The following is a 20,335-nucleotide window of genomic DNA, read 5'->3' on the forward strand; positions in this document are numbered from 1 at the left end:
ATAAGCATTCAATGTCAAATTCAGTGGATAGAAAATATAAAATAAAATTAATCTATATTAAACAAGAAAAAATAATACCTCTATCAAACACATTATAAATATTAAATTTAGCTTATTTTATTGTTTATTAGCATAAAGACTGGATTTATCTGTTTAATGGTAGAAAATAATTTGAATAAATTTTTATAATAGAAAAACTAAAATTATACAATTAATAACAAAAGATTAATTTGATCCAATCCTTACCATAAAAAGACCTAACATGTATGGTAAGTAGGTCTATGTATTACTTGGTATATGATGTGAGGACTTGGACATGATGCAACAACCCATGTGCTACTTTAAAACAAGTATCAATCCAATGAGTTGGCAAATCTACATTACCTTATAATAAATAGTATTTTATATTTTTCATACAATTATACGTATTTAGATTGAGTTCATACGTTATGAGATTTGATTGACACCTAGGATAAAATAAATCGGGTAGTATTTAAATTTAAATTTAATTTGATTGGTCTTATATATGATGACAATTTAATCCGAATTTGACAGGTATTAACCCGACCCGATTCAATAGAGTCGGATTTAAAAAAATTGAATTCAAATCAAATCAGGTCAAAATTTTTTTAAAGAAAGAAGTTAAATTGCAGGTCGAATTTGAATTCGGGTGGAAGGTGAAAAATCCGCTATCCAAGTCCTTACCTTTTCTTTATTATTTTTTTATTATTATACTGGAAAATGATTTTGTTGTCATAATGACAACAACTTGCATGAGAGTTGAAGCACTATTGATGTAGGCAGGGCCGTGGCAGGGTTTTCAGGGGTCATGTACAAATTCGTATAAAGGGTTCTTATTTTTTAGATATATTTGATTTCGGGGTAATAATAGTGGCGTTTTCTTGACAAACGCCGCAATAAATCTATCTATAATGGCATTTTATCCATAAAACCGTAATAATAATGACTTTTTTAAAAAAAAGTCGCAATAGATATATCTATAATGACGTTTATTGGTAAAACGTCACTATATATATTTTTTAAGCCCTTTTTGAGGACCTTGCGCGGTCGCGCAGTTTGTGCCCCCGCCACGGCCCTGGATGCAGGTGGCATGCAAGTATGAGTCTATGACGACTAACTAGATGTGGCATTTTGTATTATATGGGATCCACCATCGTATCATTCCATATATACGTGGCTTCAAAATTCATCATCCTTTATTAATATAGGTATTTCTATATATTTGTTTGCTTAATTAAATTTGATATTCCAATATAATTTATTTTGGAAAAATACGTGGATTGGAATTAAAGTTAATAAAGATTTAACAAAATAATTAAATCATAAAAAATAGATAAAAATCAATTTTATTGATTTTAAAATTAACAGGACCCATAACATAATCCAACCATAACAACCAGCAACTAACACTGAATTCATTGATTTTAGACTTATTTGAAGAACAATGTTTAGATTATACTTTTTTATTTTTTATTAAAATAAACATTTAATATTTTATTTTTAAAATAATCTATAATAATTATATAATAATATATATTCAGAACTTTATCAATTTATTAACAATACGTTTTAAAAACATCGCTACTTAAATTATTTGTTTTTTTTTTTAAAATAATTACAAAATAATACATATTTAGAAACATCGCTGTTCGATCTGGTCCGAAGACATCGCTGTTCGATCTGGTCCGAAGAAATCACTGCTTAAACATGTAATCATCTTATATAGATAAGTTTATTAGGTCAGGTAGCTATTTTAATGAAAAAAGACAATTTGATTAAGCAATTATCATTTCCTGTCTATCACGTCCCCCCGACATCAGTAATACAGGAAAGTACAAGAGAATGTTTAATTATCAATTTAACCCCAAACTTTACTTTTTTTTCTTTTCACTTCAGTACTTGACTTTGTTCCCTCCACTTTGGTACTAATAGCATCCGATAAGAATAAGAAACGCGCCACGTTCTTATTACGGACATTTTTTGTAGAAATATATATTCAGAATAACATGGAAACACGCTCATAAGCATACACAATGGTAAACAAGGGGGAATGAGGGGAACTCAACTTTGAATTTCCGAGGTGAGCTCCGCGATCGATCGAGTTGAGGGAATCATTGCAGCGGGTTGTTTGGTCACCGCAACCAAAATGTAGGAATAACCGACCACCCCGACTAAAACATCATCGTTATCATCCTCGGTCACCCACACGTGGGTTGCCCTATGAGACAGCATTTGAGCCATGACCGCAGCTAATGAACTAGAAGTTTTGCATGCCAAGGGTGCACTTCTGCCCCTATACATGCTCCTGCCAACACCGAAACTTGGGCTCACTGGATTAAACCCGATGCTTCTACTACTGAATCTCCTTAGCCTTGCTGACACACCACCATTGGCTGTTTTATCATCTTGAACTGAAGAATGAACAGAAAGATTGGGAAGCAGTCTCGAACTCACATTATCCTCAACCCCCATAACAAATTGTCCAGCTGAGAGGTTGGCTAAAGCCCAAGCAGCAGCTAAATAGTCACATTTCCATAGTTTAGAGGCCGCGATTTCTCCAATAATCTTACAGTGACCATCGGGAGTGATCTCCAAAACGGCAACTGCACTGGGATCACCGGGATGCTTTTGAGTTGCTTCTAAAGCTGGGAGGGAGGCTTCAATGGAATTATAGTCCAGGTTAATGGCACCGAGCGAGGAAATAGAGGAGAGTGGAAGAGGAGCTAGAGCACCAAGGCAACCAATGAGGAAACGGATAATGTCTTCTCTTGAGAGCCAGCAAAACTTGTCACGCATGTAGGTGGAGGTGGATGAAGAGGAAGGGCGGTTGGCAATAGCAACGAGGTTGCTGCTGCTAGAATTTTCATTGTTCTCGAGCCACCTCCCATTATAAATAATTGAGAATCTCTTGCTCATGCCTTTCCATACCTTTCTATTGGAACAAGAAGTCGCCTCACACTCTGCTTCATCATCTCGAACGCATCTATCAATCTAGTCCAACAAGAAAGAATTAACAAAGCCGATAGAGAACATCAAAGGAAGAGCCAAAAATAAATTTTCTTTTGTCCACAAATTTCTCATAATAAAAATGCCACTATATCCTTTGTACCAACATAAAATAAAATCACAAACAAGAATAAGATTTGCTCTTTTCTTCAAATGAACCACATTGAACAAGGTAAAGCCTCGCAATACTTAAGCAGGTTTCACATTACTAATCAAACAAAAATCTCAAATTAGACACTAAACCAGATAATTAAAACAAAATAAGCATAGAACTCTCTCATGAAAACATACTATTTGTTTAATAACTTACTCCTTAGATGGGATCAAAACATAGACATGGTGCTTCGAGGTAGCAAAATTACACATGAAACAGCTTGTTGGCAAAATCTAGCAGACATGGTCATACCCAGTAAGCTAAAAAATGACACAAAGGATGCAACATCGACTGGAACCACAAGACGCTTGCTCATAATAAAAACATATTCCAGTATCAGAACAGGTATGCACGTATTCAATACAACTGCTTAACTCTACATAAACAGGCCTAGTTAAAACCATGTCGATTAGCTACCTAAATAATCCTAAACAGATATGCATGCATTCGATGTTGACGAGACCATATTTTGGTTATCTTAGGGTGTCTACAAGGAATGTTCCTAGAACAAGTAGTAAAGCTGCTTTTCAAGAGAAAACACTTTTTAGTAAGGAAAAAAACCATAAGCTTTATTCTAGAAAAGACACTAATAACAGCTTCAGTTAAAAAAAATGGAACCTAGACTCCAAAAAAGTAAAAATTTGGACATGTTTTATTATCGAGAAAAGTCGCCACGTAAAGCTCCAATGCTTCTACATGGAGTTGAAGCAATGATCCACGGTGTTGGATCGTACGTCCATGGTAGTGAATCACAGGGAGAACAGTATAAATCACTTCAACATAAAGTTAAATCATGAAGATTCTTGTGATATTAAGGTCATAGGTAAATCCACTGAAAAAAGTGAACTTTTTTTTACAACATTTCTAAGCTGAAATAAATAAATAAAATAAAGAAGCAAGTGATTAAACATAAGCAGCAATGAACTAACCTGGTGGCAGGATCAACAATCTTGAGGAGAGCATTATTAGGGACAACAACATCAGAAACTTGTGTTTTCATGGCTTTATCTTGATCTTCCAAACACTGAGATTTGGCTAAAAAGGAGACAATATCAAGTGAAGTTAAAATACCAACAAACCTCCGTTATCTCATTTTATTCTTTTCAACCATTCCCACATGAGGGTATCCTCTTCCAAACTGGTATCCCACACTCTGTTGATTCTCCTATTGCTCTTATAGCTGCTCCCACCGACTCTGTTTCCGAGGATTCAACCAACTCTGGCTTCCCCACCGGTAGATCCCCAACTACATGGTACAAAAGCACTGATGCCATCACTTAAATTTCCTATTTTTTGCTGAGAAAACTGGAAAGAGAAAAGAAAAACAAAGAAAAACCATCATTAAGATCTGAATTATTCATCCTACTTCGATAAAGGGTGCTTTTATTTTCAATTACCGATTTGCTTTAATCAATCTAAAGTTGAATATTTTCCTTCACTTCAACAGTTTCTCCAGCCAACCAAACAGAAAAATCACAACAACAAGAAGAAAACTGTCCACGAGAAGCTACTGAATTTCCTATAAAACATACAAAAGTTAAAATTTACAAGATAAAAACCCCCAAAAGGGTACCTTCGTAAATAAAAGATCGGAGCTTCTCCCCCGTAATTTATCTTCGAAATGAAAGGGAAAAATCAGGGTTTTTGTCTTGAAACCGGGGAAAACCGGTAAGAAGGAAGAGTTATAAGAGAGAATGTAGGAAAATAAGGAGGAGATGAATGCCGGTGATCGGTAATTTATGTAGAATCAGAAGAAAACAGAGATATGGAGCCATGGAAGAGCAGAAAGAAGAAGAAGATGCAAAGAAACAGAATTATAGAAACAGAAGCCCATTCACGACGATCTCCAGTTTCAACTACTGAATGATTGGTGTGGCAAGAAGCCTATATTTTGGGGGAAGAAGTAAATTTTCCTTTCGCTTTAGCATTTTTTGGAGTGTTTTGCCTAATACTGATAAGATCGAGAGAAAATTAAAATAAAATTTGGCGAATTATTGAGGGTGGCACTGTCACTGGCAGCCTTCCAAGTGGGCTCTTTGGAAAATCAAATTAGATGCCATACGAGGAAAATTCTATGGGACGTTGCACAGCGTAGCATATTATTAAAATTATATCGAAACATATCATTAATTAAATTATTTTTATTAAATTAACATTAAAAAAATAAATTACATGTTTTGTATTAAACTTACTTTTATTTTGTTTTAGTATTTAAATTTTTGTTTTTTTAAAATCATTTTTGATAGAAAATAATTAATTTTATTAAAAACAAAAAATATCCATAATTACAATAAATATTTACAAGCATAAACGTAAACTAAATTATAATTAGAACATTTTCCTATAATTATTGGCACAAAAACTAGCCACCTAGATCACGCATTGACCAAAGAAGAAAAATATTAAAAAACCTAATCAAAATGCTCAAACAAAATAAATATACAAATAAACCTGACTGCTTAGGCAAACGAATCACAAAAGGGGATGAAGCTACTGAAAGACTACCGACAAATCACAAATCAGATTCAAGCGACGTGAGAAAACATTCACGAACGCAAAACACACATCTAAATTAATCCAAGAGTCCAAAGCAAGAAAAATCATCATGATAACAAATAAACACCATCTTTATCAGTCGTGGTGATGTCAAATCAAACCATGAGAAGAAAAAATAAACGAAAATAACAGTCAAACTATCGAAAATTATCAAAAGACAAATAAAAATATACCACATAAATAGAGATAAACATGTCACAAATGTAGAGATAAACATTCGTAAAAACATAATTATTCTTATTAAAAAAATAAAAAATAAAGAGAAAAAATAACTTACGGTCAGCAATCAACATCAAAATCGGTGTTGCTGTCGATTAAACAAAATCAAAAAAGAATAAATTGATTTGATCTATAGAAAATAGCACAAATTGTAAAAAAAAAGGGGGAAGGATGAGAGCGGCTAAGGTTTATGTTAATATTTTTTAAAATCATTAATGACAATTTTTATATAGCATGATATGTCATTTTTTATTTCTTTATTTATCAATAATTTTTAAATAATTTTTCAATCATTTAGGTGGTGCCACGAGTCACTACTACTGAGGATAAAAAGATATAAATCATTCTTATTCAAAATATTTTCGTTTTACTTATTTTTTTTCCCTTTTTAGACTAATTTTCTACATAACTCATTTAAAATTAACAAAAAAATTATCCAAAGATTTGATGTTTTAATTCTCTAATCTCTATTGACGATCGTTTGACAAAGCTAATTTCGAGATATGCTGTTTTTCTTCTAAAAAAAATACTTCTCACCTTTTTATTTTTTTAAATAAACATATAAAAAAATCCAAATTTTAAAGAACCCTTAAACAAACAAAAAATGATAAATCTTTTATGTGTATTTTTATGAGTTTAAATGAATTATAACAGATGATGATGAAATAAGTTTGTTGATTTTAAAATAACTGTAAAGACATAAAAGAATTGATAATTTTTTTTATAACAACTAAAAAAGAATGAAATATAAATCTTTAACACTTTAAACAGTTTCTAATTTATGAATAAAAGTATGATCATGAGTCAAATTATATATGAAAGTCAATATCAAATCGATTTCTACTGCCAGTGACCAAAAGATTTATTAATTTTATTAAAGAAATTAATATTTTAGGAGATTATTTTCTTTTTAATATAAAATATAATATTAAAATTGTGATTGTAACCCCTTAGATCATGGATTAGAATTTTTGAGCTAACCCGAGATGGACCTTGAATTAATTTCTTAGTTTATAAAAAGATCTTATCGAAATTGAGATGGAATTGGGCTTGAGTTCAGCCCAATGAGAAGTAAAAAGGGTGTTTTTAGTTTGTAACCACATTCAAAAGGACCAAAGGAGTAATTAGTTCTTAGTTTAAAAATAATGTTGAAAACCATTAAGGATATGTGATCTCACGTATGTGGCTTCTCATATATCTTTTTGACCATCATCCTTATCTTCTTCTTCTTCACTTTCAAAACCTCTCTATCTCCTTCAACATCTCAAGAAAAGGTAGGAACTTTATTATTTTTCAGTCTCCAATCAACATTTAAAAGGTAAAAACAAAACTCAACACCTTTACAACTTTCATTTGAGACCTTATGATCAAGTTTTGACCATGGTTGAGAAAATATGTTTTAGAAAAGTTCAAGGAACTAGATGGTTCTACTCAATTTTTCAGAAATTTTAGGTCTTAAGAAGTGTTCTTAAATCATTCATAACCTCTAGAATTCAGTTAATATCTCTTACATTGATTTCTTTCTCAGTGAGAGAGGTTGGAGAAAGCTCCAAAGCTAGGGGGAAAGAAAAGCTCGTTCTTGATTGAGCTTTGGGCACCAACAACACACTGGTAACTCACTCTTAACTCACCTATATCACATGTAGCTCATTTAGATGAGTTTTGGTAGGTTGCATGAGTTTGAACATGTTCATGGTGTATTTAGTGTTTATGTGTTTCCAACATGGTTAATGGACTCTTATGGCCTATATTATCATACATAACACTTAAACATCATTTGGGGGCCTCAATAGGGCTTTTGGAATCATAAGTTAAGATTTTTCATGTCAAAACAGTGCATTCTTCAGGTTGGGTCTCGATACTGGAAGGTCGATATTGAGATTGTTCTTCTGTCTGGGCAAAACCCATGATTTCAGGGCAGTGGTATCAATACCGAGTCAGGGGTATCGATATTGGGGTCACAGTCTCGAAACTACCAAACTTTATATCAAGACCCATTTTCCAGTAGGCTTTTCTGGAATCGATACCGAGCCAGGGTATTGATATTGAAGGGCCAATATCGATACCAACAGTCAGTTTTGGTAAATAACCCAAAATTTTGAAGGATTAGACCCGATGTACCCCAAACACTTCAGTATAACATCAAATAAGACTCCAAGCGAGAACAATAATTAATAACATAACAATAGAAACATTAACAACTAAAAAATTTCATAAAACTAGCATTGTTTGATGCTCGGGAAACAGTCAGGACTCCTGAGTTCCTCTATAGTAGAAATACTACAGTCATTGGATATCAAAGTCAGTGCCAAGTCACTTCAGTAGTCGATTGGGCGCAGATGCCCCAAGATTCGACAGAGTAAGTTGGTGGTTGTACGTTTTCGATGCAGCTCCGGATCTCACCCTAGATACCCGAGGGTATCTCAGAATGAGTAGAGGGATGTGTGAGCTCCGAGATGCAAAATCCTCATTCGCACCATGATGCATACTCAATAATTAAATCAATAGTTTTATGTTCAGACTTGTGTCATTAACTATCTCATTTAGTGAATGCATATAGTATATTACATTTATTAGTGAGACACTTAACTCGTAAGCTCATCGTTTATAATGTGTTTCCGTGCGCAGATTCTTAGGGACAGTTCGTGGAGAGTTATCGTAACCAGATATTCCAATACAACAGACCAAATTCCCGGAGACATCATAATATGTCTTGAGTCATCTTTAGAGGGCATGTACTATTTATGGACCCTTGTGTATTATTTAGTTATAACTTTGATTTGTAATCAGTACTGTATTATCGTTTTAAATTTATTTGGGAGATCCCCATTGTTTTGTAAACTGAGATTACTATCCCGTTTTACTTTTACTACCATGGATAATTTATTTTATTGAATCATTAAGCAATTTTTAAAAGAAATTTTTTTGGGGTTACTATTTTGATAGTTCCGTGTGACATTGTAATCCATGGATCTTTGAGTCAAACTGAATTAGGGTGTTACGATGATATTAAATATTTACTTGCAATTAATTAAATTATTGAATTAAGTTATTTATAATTAAGTATTTTTATTAATTTAAGAGTGATTATAAAGTAATATTTGTTTGAAAGAATGTTAATATTTGTTTGAGTGATTATATACCTCTGACATACAATATGTTAGAACTCGAGACTTCTAAAAATAATAATCATCATTTTAATCACTGAAGTAGTTTGATTTGTGCATTTATATTAAATATTTATTTTCATATTTAAAATAAATAAAAAATATTTAATTTAAATTTCCAAAACCAAAAACCGAACCGAATAAAACTACCATTTTTTTTAATAAAATAAACTACCAAATTGAATGAGCTAAACGAATAGACCAAAAAATATTTTGGTTAATTCAATCCGGTTTAAGTTGATGGACTTTTTGTTTTACATTTTAGCCTTTAAAATTTAATACTTATGTGATATGTGCTGAAAGGTTTGGGACCCGTTGTGATATTTACTCAAAAATGTTTCTCTCTCATAACAGCCAATTGTTTAACAGGTCCACGAATATTTTCCTCCCCTCTTTTCCCAGTTTTCCTTCGTTTTCCAATCATCCAAACACGAAGCAAAACAAGTCCTTTTATTTAATTACATTCTTCCCTCTCCAATTCTCAACGTGTTCACTTACTATAGGATTTCCTAACCTACCAATTCATTTAAAAGGTGGTGGTAAGCGATGGACAAGATTTTGTGCCTTTTTTGTGAAAAATTATCGAAAGAAGTGAGCCTTAGATCTCGCGGGCATCACGGAGTTTGAAAGAGTTAGAACCAAATTCATTCAAGGTAACACTTTTGGTCAATTGGGTCTTTAAATTTATAGTTTTTGGTGGAACTTATTTATTTAATGCTTTAAGATATAGCGATTAGCCGAGTTAAGAAAAAAGATTAATCTGCGTAAAGTTTTTAAAGTTCATTTTGATTTTAGGTTGTGCTTAGTATGCCCTTTGAATCTAGCCAGTTTTGCAATTTCTGTTTTCCGATGGCTTGGAACCTAGATTATTTTGATTTGTTGGTAAATTATATAGGCTCAAAAATGTTATTTTTGTTGCTTAAAGAGTTAAAGGTGACTTGATATTAGCTTTCAAAGGTATACCATGTCTCTTTGTATTTGTTAACTGTTGTAAAAATTGTGGCATTGAAATTTGATTTGCCTCTGCTATAATTATCTTGCTGTTACAAGGGGATTTCACCTTGAGTGAGTTTGTTCAAGTTTCTTTTACTTGTCAAAGATTTCGATGATTCTATATCTAAATTCATCATATCATTGGTTAGGAGCGATAAAAATTTTCAACCTTGAGATATGAACTTTATTATTAGAAAACATCTCTTACTTATTTTTTAGGGCTTGGTCTTATTTAAAGGGGATTTTAGTGACTTAAAAATCTTCTGAAGTTTCGTTAGGATGTGGTCGATGGGCTTTGTTTGAATGGAATTATTTCAGTGAAGCCTTTTATGGTGTTTTAACTAGTTTACGTGTTCTTAATTTCTTTTACTTTTGTAATTAGAATTTCAAATACTTTTCCGAAAAATAAGTGAGGATTTGAAGTATGAACAAATTTGGATGAAGTTAGAAATTTTTAAATTGCCTTTTTATAATCTGTAGCTTGTAAACTACTGTCGAGGAGACAATGAGGCGAGTCTATGTTGGCTTCAGTTATAGGTTTATTAGTTTTGATTCTGAGACTTTTAGTGTCAATTATGTAGCTTTCAGGCTAGTTGGCTATTCTGGTTAGCTTTTATGGATCACACACTGCTAGAGGTAGGTAACTGGGTTTGGCTTTCACTTGGTTTAGGTTTCAAAACTCTAACTGATAATTGACTCAGACTGTTACTTCTTTCGTTTTACATGTAAACGAACATATCCATGTCTAAGAAACATAGCAATTAATGCAATTCACAATTTTGAATTTCATTTTACACGATCTTCACTTTTGTTCCCTTCTTTCTGATAGGCATGTTTCTTTTCTTTTCCATCACAGGTGCATTATGTAATCCTTTTGGGTACCAAATAAGTTGCTTTACTAATTGACAACTTAAAAAGGGATTTTGCTGCCAATGTTTCTGTTCTATCGAGAAGAAAATTGTTTCCATTTCTATGTTGATTAATTATACTGGTTGGTATTCAATATTTAAATTTGACCCTCTGGTTTATTTTGTCTACCTCCGCCAAACTGACACCCCATTATCTATCTATCCATCTACATGCATATATATATATATATATATGTAATTTCGTTTCTTTTTTGTCTCTAATGCAATATCTGTGCCTAACTAAGAGCATATATGTGCTGTTTTTGAAGCTTTTCCCTGGAAGCATTTTTTCTGTTCTGTTTGTTGCATGGAAGGAGCCCTTTGAATCGCCTCAGACTGTTGCTTCTTTTGTTTTATGTAGTCATGGCTGATCATGCTTTAGTAGTAGCTGATACTTCTCAACCCCTTGTAGATCTTTCATTAGTTATTGGGCAGGAATTTCCCGATGTTGAAACCTGCAGAAGAACCTTGAAAGATATTGCTATAGCATTGCATTTTGATCTTAGGATAGTTAAATCTGATCGCAGCCGGTTTATAGCCAAGTGCTCCAAAGAAGGTTGTCCATGGCGTGTCCATGTAGCAAAATGTCCCGGGGTTCCAACTTTCTCAATTAGAACTCTGCATGGGGAGCATACGTGTGAAGGGGTTTGCAACCTCCATCATCAGCAAGCATCAGTTGGTTGGGTTGCAAGATCAGTAGAAGCACGCATTCGGGATAATCCACAGTACAAGCCAAAAGAAATCCTGCAAGATATCCAAGACCAGCATGGAGTTGCTGTTTCTTATATGCAAGCTTGGCGTGGAAAGGAACGAAGTATGGCTGCACTTCATGGGACTTTTGAAGAAGGGTATCGCCTTCTTCCTGCATACTGTGAGCAAATAAGAAAAACCAACCCTGGAAGTATTGCATCGGTTTTTGCTACCGGGCAAGAAAATTGTTTCCAGCGCCTCTTTATTTCTTACCGTGCTTCTATCTATGGGTTTATAACTGCTTGCAGACCACTTCTAGAACTTGATAAGGCAGAACTGAAAGGAAAATACTTGGGTGCATTACTTTGTGTTGCAGCTGTTGATGCCGATGATGCATTGTTTCCCTTGGCAATTGCTATTGTTGATGTCGAAAGTGATGAAAATTGGATGTGGTTCATGTCAGAGTTGAGGAAGCTTCTTGGTGTAAACACTGAAAACATGCCTAGACTTACTATACTATCTGAAAGACAGCGAGGCATTGTGGACGCAGTAGAAACCCATTTTCCGAGTGCGTTTCATGGTTTTTGTCTACGTTATGCCAGTGAAAATTTCCGTGATACATTTAAGAACACGAAGTTGGTTAATATCTTCTGGAATGCTGTTTATGCTCTCACTACTATAGAGTTTGAGAGTAAAATTGCTGAAATGATAGAGATCTCGCAGGAGGTTATACAATGGTTTCAACTCTTCCCACCGCAGCTTTGGGCGGTAGCATATTTTGAAGGAGTGCGATATGGCCACTTTACACTAGGTGTTACTGAGATGTTGTATAATTGGGCCCTCGAATGTCATGAACTCCCCATTGTGCAAATGATGGAGCATATTCGCAATCAACTCACTACTTGGTTTAACAATCGTCGAGAAATGGGAATGAGATGGACCTCAATTCTTGTCCCATCGGCTGAGAAGCGGATTTCGGAGGCAATTGCCGATGCCCATTGCTACCAAGTGCTTAGGGCAAATGAAGTTGAGTTTGAGATTGTCTCAACCGAGAGGACAAATATTGTGGATATTAGGAGTCGCGTGTGTTCCTGTCGTCGTTGGCAGCTGTATGGCTTACCATGTGCACATGCTGCAGCTGCCCTTATTTCTTGTGGGCAGAACGCTCATCTGTTTGCTGAACCTTGTTTCACAGTGGGAAGCTACCGTGAGACCTATTCGCAGGTGATACATCCTATACCGGATAAGAGTGTTTGGAAGGAGCTCGGTGAAGGAGCCGATGGTAGAGCTGCCAAGCTTGATATCATGATACACCCTCCCAAAATTCGTCGGCCACCTGGCAGACCAAAAAAGAAAGTTCTTCGAGTAGAGAATTTGAAGCGGCCTAAGAGAGTTGTTCAATGTGGTAGATGCCATTTATTAGGTCATTCTCAAAAGAAATGCACAATGCCAATTTGATCCTGGTTTAGCATCTGTCTTTCATTTCCCCCCCTCTTATTTTACCCTTCAATATACTGCTTTGAAAATCCAATAGAATGAGTAGTGGTGTGTTTGTAATCTTAGTGTATGGTTTTAACATCCCAGTCTTAGAATAAAGCATATCCACTGCTCTTTCTTCAATTCTCAGTTTTACAGGAGTTAATATATTAATTGGTCCTGAATTATACATCTTTTAGCAATGTGGTATCAAAAGGCTTCATGTTAAATGCCATATCAATATTGATGACCTATAGCTGTATTCGTATAGAGAACTTGGTGATCAAGTTTGGTTGTATTCATTGTACAGTTTGTGGAACTTGTTTTGGGATTCTAATGGGGTCCAAGTCATTCTACTTTTGGATGGGATGATACGAGCATCTTAGTTCACTCGATCAATTAATTATACTTTAGGATGGGATAATATGAGCATTTTCGGTCACTCGATCAATTAATGGATGACATCAATTTTTTTTTTAAATTAAGTGAAATGAACTAGAATTTAGTTGGATAAAACAAATTTATTCAAGTTAAATTAAAAAAAATGAACTTTAGTGATAATATTACTAAATTTTACGTTAGAGCAAATAAATTTAAGACCATGCATGTACTTTATTATGATAAAACTTGATTTGATAATTTATACGTTTAAGATCTTGCATGAATTAAGCAACCTCAGTGGTAAAATAATTGTTGTTATTTCTTAAGGTCTTCGAGCACGAGAAATGCTAGAAGTGTGAGCATTCAATGTCAAATGGTTGAAAGTTATCTTTCAATAAATACTACCCTGTGTTTACCCCATATTAATAAAAAAATTAATATCTTTAGTTTATCATTTTAAAAGATAAAATAATTATAATTTAACATTATATATACATGTAAATTATATATACTGACTTTTTAAAGATTTCTTTCCGCATTTTTTGTTGAAAGAAACTAGTACACATTTTTAAAACTAATTGTTATTCAATTTATTTGAGCTATAAAGTTAAATTAGATTTAAATACAAAATTAAATAATTTAATTTAATTAATTTGAATGTTTTTAAAAAAATCAAATCGAATTTTGGTTTCTCTATCCTTATGCTAGATGGCTTACATTACATAAAAAAAAAAACAAACAAACAAGCAAGGTAGCTTACATTAATAAATACTAACCTCCTTAACTATAGTTGATTACTTAAACCCTTCATTTTGTCTAGCGTATCCATTTCAAACCCTCTATATCTGACAGATATTCAAATGTTGAGTGGCATAATCCTCCAAAATATATGAAAATAACTTTAGAAAATTAGAATATAAAGTTGGCATACACGTGTCGAACAAATATCAGTATATAGCCATATATGTCATATTGGTTTCTGGAACCAGTTTACTTGCAAATACCTAATTGTTCAGCTCAAAGCTTCATTGTTTTTCCTAATTCCAGTACAACCCCAGAAACCACAGCTAGCTGATGGGAAGCATACAAAAATATTTACCAATTTTCACCCAATGGTTATATCTTATCAATTTTACTTCCCCTTGATACAGATACATTGTGTAATGACATGTAGCAAGCTATTCTACTTATGAATGAGATTGAGAAACTTCACCTTTCTCTCCAAGTTGGGTCTCTACTTCCAAGTTCCGAACAGATGCTTCCATCTTCAATCCCTGCATGTTTATTTCAGGGATAATCGGAGGCTTTATACTTCGCGTAACTGTCATCTTCAGACCCTGTGTTGTGTGGATAGTTGCTCCGGTAGTCATCTCAACCTGCATATCGATTTGATTGATCTTTTATAAGGTACATGTATGCTTCCCTTTTTGAATTACTACATATTTATGAGACCACACAGATATACTCAAAGCACGTTCGAATGATTATCGCTCTCTCAAATGAAAAACGACTCGTAACTTGGCTAGGTACGCTGGTACGGGTATTTCAGCTTCGGAAATGGCTGAGAATCTCTTTATACATAACTTATGCCTGGGGTATTATATGTAGTTTCAAGATGCAGGTGATCAACAGTTCTTATTCTATTAACGTGATAACGGTAGTATCAAAAAGTAAACTAATCATAGCTATGAATATTCCATTTCTACATCTTCCCCATCAGTTGCAGCAACATCTAGTTTCTGGCAAAGACTATCGGTAGCCAGTCCAAATAAGCTAATCATAGCTGCTACATACTAAAAACTGAAAAATAAAAAGTAAAACAACAATTCCAGATTGAGTTAAAATAATATTTGAAAAGTAACTCCCATCTAATGATTTGGGCATGTTTCAGTTTAATGAGTATTCTCTCATTTTATCAGTCTTTTTTAGACTGCACTTTGCTGTTAGTAATTATGCACACTAATTTAATCATTTTTATGGTTATCTAAAACCCCTTCCTTCTGTCCACTCCTTTTCAGAATACATTAATCACTCTCAAGTTATTTATATAACTACGTGACCCGCCCCCTTTCAAACTATATCTCTAGTTTCCAACAATTCTGAAATTTCCATACATAGTTCAAGTGCATATTATAAAGCACAAACATGTTTAGAAAAGAATGGCATATAATTTCTAACATGAATCAAAAGTCTTAATGATGGGACTATAGCACGTTTTCTAACACGCCATCGGCAGGGATAAGTCCTTTTCCCATGACAAAATCCAAAATCTCTGCTAATATATCCTTCACATTAAAGAAAACAAGAGATGGGATAAACAAGAAAGCAATATCAGCCCATCCAAGGAAAACCAAGAAAGAGAGAAATATGCTCGACGGGAAGACGCTATCCTATATGCGCTTGAACTTGAGAAGGACATATTTAGAAAGCAAGGAAAATGGGACACACCTTCTAATGCAAGATGTAAATCATCTGGTTCTGCTAAGAAGGATTCTTGTGGTTCAGATATTAGTAATGGAAAACCTGGTAACAAAAAATCAAATCAATCCAGGAGTCAAGAAACTTGTATCCAGTACGAAACAGTGAGCAGCCCAGTACACTTGCAAAAATATAAAGCCGGAAGTCAGCCAACTTCACAAAATGATCATGCTGAAATCATACCTCGGATGAGAGGATTGCTGGACTCGTGGCCCAAGCCTGCATATGTGAAACAAAAGGTTACATCTTTGGGTGCTTTGGATGTTGATGATACTCTATCTCCTTCAACAAGGGTTTCCAGCATGGGAAGACCCACTCACATCAATGGTAAGATCTGATTTAGATCATGAGGGCTTATTGAGGAATTTTTGGACAAGAGATATGATTGGAGGCACCCTTTTTTTCAAGTATAGCTGAGTAGTGCAAAATTAGGAGTCCCGCATCTTCTTCTACCCGACTTTAGTTCTGTTTCTACTTTTATTTCAGGAGGAGAGCGACTGGGAGGTATTCTCCGAGCAAAGAGGAGCAGATGCATGTAATTGTCACCTGAGTCATTTGATGCCTTGAATTATAAAGAAATTCCTCAAAATGAAATTGATATGTCACCTTCCCATTTTTTGGAATGTGATTCTTTTCCTTTTCGTAGGCTTTCGAATGAACATGATGCTAGTGAGTTCTTGGAAGATGTTGAATCTGGCTCTTCTGAATCAAGTTCCTCGGAATCTGAGTCAGAGTTTGATTCTTTTGAGGCTGAACCAGATATTTATGAGGACATCGATTCGCACTCAGGCCAGTTTTTCTTATTCTTAATTCTTTTTCATGCATTATTTTTGGAATATTATCTTACACCATACCAATATGTTCTAAACTTAGGATTGTGCATTTTCCGCAGTTATGCATTCCTTCTTTTTGTTGTTTCTTGATTTATCTTTGAAAACCTTATGTTTCACACTTTCACATACTGTTTTCTGTACATTTGTGGTATATTGAACATACTATTCTAGACAGATATTTCCTTCACAAATTATTGATTCTGGTACAATTTTGATTTTGTTTGCAGTATACCAAGGTATGTTCTTTGAGTCCTAATGCTTAGTAGATGTGGATTTATATGTTGTCAAAGAACAGCCTGGGATAAAAAGCTGCATTATGGTTCTCTTTTCTGGTCTAGTACGTAAAGACACATATGATTCATATTTCCTTATGACTGAGGGGATAGGAATATATATATGTTGTCTAGGAACAACCTTTGTTAAAAATGTAATGCGGTTCTGTTTGCTGGTCTATTCCTTTAAGGTGTATATGGTTTCATGTTTCCTTATGACCTGCTTATTTTATCTGCTGATATAACTTTGGTACATTGTTCGACTGATTTTGGAAAGGTTCTTCTAGATTAATGCCTCGTATTATTATAAATATGTTGCTGAATAAATTAATGAAAGCGAAACAAGAAAGATCAAAGTAATTAGATGGTTAGTGGGAAAGGGGAAAAACGAAAAAAGAGAGAGATGATGGAGGGAATCATTGGTTAAGTAATATTTGAACTTCTTTATATATAAAAAAAATGCATATGATGTAGATTGTAGTTCAAAAATTATAAGGATTGTGAAGTGGTCAAGTTTCATGGTTGGAAACTAATGTTGACTTGCTAGATATGGAATTAAAAATTATCATTGATTCTTGAATACCATATTGCAATGGCAGAGCTTAGTTACATTGAAGTGGGAGGCCAACATAAATTACTTACTGTGAGATTAACAAATTTGGGGGGTCATATAGATAGATGAATTTGACCTAATTTGCCATGGAGTAGTGTAGGAATTGGAGAACATTTGGGAGCCCCCCAAATGGCCTCCTAGCCCTAACTACATGTCACCTCGACCATTTTGATTATGTGGTTTGATTATAGTCAGTAAAGCATGGCCTAACTGTTGATGGTTTCCATTTATTATTCTCTGTTCAGGTGCTACTGTAAGTATGGATCCTCGATTGGGTGTCTTTCAAAGGTTTGACAGAGGGGGAGTCTGATGAGTCATCTCTTTCTGGTGAGATGTCTCACTTTTATCCTCGTGATCCTCTTTCAGTGAATGAAACAGTCTACAAATGGCAGCTTAAAGGGAAAAGGAACGTACGGAATCTGGTTAAAAAATCCATAGATGCAGCAGATATAAGACGTTATGATGGATGTGCTCGCTGGTTATATCCTCAAGAAAGGAGGGTAACTTTCAAAAAAAGGCTGTTAGGTCAGAGTTATCATAGAAATCTTGACTTTGACGATGATGTTGATGTGGCTTGTTTGAGTGCAAACGATTTCGGAGCCCAAATGTTTGGTTTTGATGGTACAGGATCTTTATACAAGTCAAGGGATTTCTCCAGAAGTAGAAATAGTTTCAATCGTAGCATTCGTGATTTGGAAGACATGCCATGGGAAAACCATGTTGCTGTGAAAAGGGAGTGGGAGAATAAAGTGTGGTGTTTTGATCCTAAATTTTACACCTATGGTAATTTTGGTGGAAAAAAAAAGATCTTTGTTGATAGATGTGGATTTGAAAGTCCAAGCAGGCTACCAGAAAGAACCTGTACCTATAGTTTCTTTGATGAGCAAGTTGGATGGGAAGGCAATAATAGGGCATCCCATTCAGATTGAAGCTCTAGATGACATTTCAACTGAAACTCTTCTCTCCGCTAAAGGTTATTTCAGTATTGGACTTATGAACCATGGACACAGTTCTCTTCAGCCGGCATGGAGGACTGCCAAGAGGACAAACTTTAAGGTCCCACGTCCACACCAACCATTTGCATTGAGTAGTTATGAAGCTGCTGAATATCATTCCTTGTATCATGAACGGGAACCACCTTTAAAGAGGTACAATGTAGGAAGTTCCAATTATAACACAGGCCTGCTAAAAACGAGAATCTCTCATGTTCCAGGCTCTCCTACAGACAGGCAGTTACAAAGAAAGTTTCCGAAGAAAGTAGGCTTATTTTCTAGCCAGAAAACAAGAACATTGTCATCAATTGGTGTAGTCCATAATTCTAGTTCTAAACCTACATTTGGTAGTGGTAACCGTCAAATGGATGGATTAATCAAACCAGTCTCATCTCGACCCACAACAGTGGCCTGCATACCTGTCAAACTAGTATTCAGTAGGTTACTTGAAAAGATCAACAGGTCACCATCAAAAGTAGCTGTTAAAGTCATTCTCTCCACCAGTAATGCAGTTACAGATTCATCGTAGATCACACTGTACATGATACAACGAAAAATTAAATACTGTCAGCGAAATAAGCATTGTCAATTTTTTCTATTCTGACAAAAAGCATTCCCACCAACGGTTCCTTATCAGCATCATCGAGGTGAGGAGCTTGTTTTATTTCTTATAATTAGATCAACCAGGCAAAGTGGACATTGAAACTAAGCTTTATACGATGAGTAGTGTTTTCAGGCTTTGAACACCTGTTTCCAAGGAATCAATGGAAAAGTGATGTCAGGTAGCAAACAGGTAATTGGAAATCATAATATACAAGTTGGTCTTTTAGAGTTTCTCGGGCCTACATATTGTCTTTTTAAAACACCATTTGTAAAGTTGTTGATTTTGTGTTTCTTGTTTAAGCAGTTTGGAACTGGATGCTTAGTTTTACCCTATGTTATCCGGACTTGGAGTTGAGGATCCAAAACTGGTAAGTGTCTGTTACAAATATATTTGAATTCTTAGATAGTTTCTTTTTATTTCATATCTTTCAAAGTCTGAATTAGGGTGGTAAACAAGTCGAGTCGAGCTCGAGTATTGCTGAGCTCGACTTAACGCGAAAATTCCCAAACCTATAATTTTCAAGCTCGAGTCGCACTCGAAATTATAAATTGAAGCTCGTTTTTCAAATAATGCAAATTCCTTTCCAAAGATGCGAATAGTTCACTCCATTATTTGTGTTTAATGGACGATGAGCCGATAAAAGAAAGCATGAAAGATGAAGATGTAATATGAAAAGAGATCTACAATTGTTAATTTAAAAACAATTGTTTAAGATATTTTGGGTAATAAGATGCTAGTTTTTCATCATAATAGATGACGATGATGGTGTAATAAGTGTGATACGCATTATAGCGGTTAAATTTAACAGTTGTTACAGTCCAGACATCTGAAAGTGTAATGTTGGAATTGATATGCACTTACTTTTTGTAAAAAAGAAAATAGACACCAAAATTCAATTTGAGATCTAATTTAGACACCTAAAAGTGTATTAAGCTTTAAAAGTTAACAGTTGTATTACAGAAGTTTGGTGAC

At 34.3% G+C, this 20,335-nt stretch overlaps 1 protein-coding gene, 1 long non-coding RNA gene and 2 pseudogenes across 2 annotated transcripts; 3 read left to right on the forward strand and 1 right to left on the reverse strand.

Moving 5' to 3' along the window:
* Positions 1–1,804: 1,804 nt before the first annotated feature.
* On the reverse strand, positions 1,805–5,129 carry LOC120164548 (annotated as a pseudogene).
* Positions 5,130–9,490: 4,361 nt separating this feature from the next.
* Positions 9,491–11,428, forward strand: LOC120164553. Its single transcript, XR_005519749.1, has 3 exons — positions 9,491–9,776; positions 10,973–11,107; positions 11,294–11,428. It is a non-coding gene; the product is annotated as an uncharacterized LOC120164553 (long non-coding RNA).
* A 4-nt stretch (positions 11,429–11,432) lies between these two features.
* LOC120164639 lies at positions 11,433–13,334 on the forward strand (the record flags this gene model as incomplete). Its single annotated transcript, XM_039174309.1, has 1 exon — positions 11,433–13,334. A coding segment is annotated over one exon (1,740 nt), but the record flags the coding sequence as incomplete, so codon positions are not given.
* Positions 13,335–15,850: 2,516 nt separating this feature from the next.
* LOC120164552 lies at positions 15,851–20,000 on the forward strand (annotated as a pseudogene).
* Positions 20,001–20,335: the final 335 nt, after the last annotated feature.

Source organism: Hibiscus syriacus, unplaced genomic scaffold (assembly GCF_006381635.1).
Source record: "Hibiscus syriacus cultivar Baekdansim isolate YM2019G1 unplaced genomic scaffold, ASM638163v2 tig00111540_pilon, whole genome shotgun sequence".
NCBI classification, from domain to species: domain Eukaryota; kingdom Viridiplantae; phylum Streptophyta; class Magnoliopsida; order Malvales; family Malvaceae; genus Hibiscus; species Hibiscus syriacus.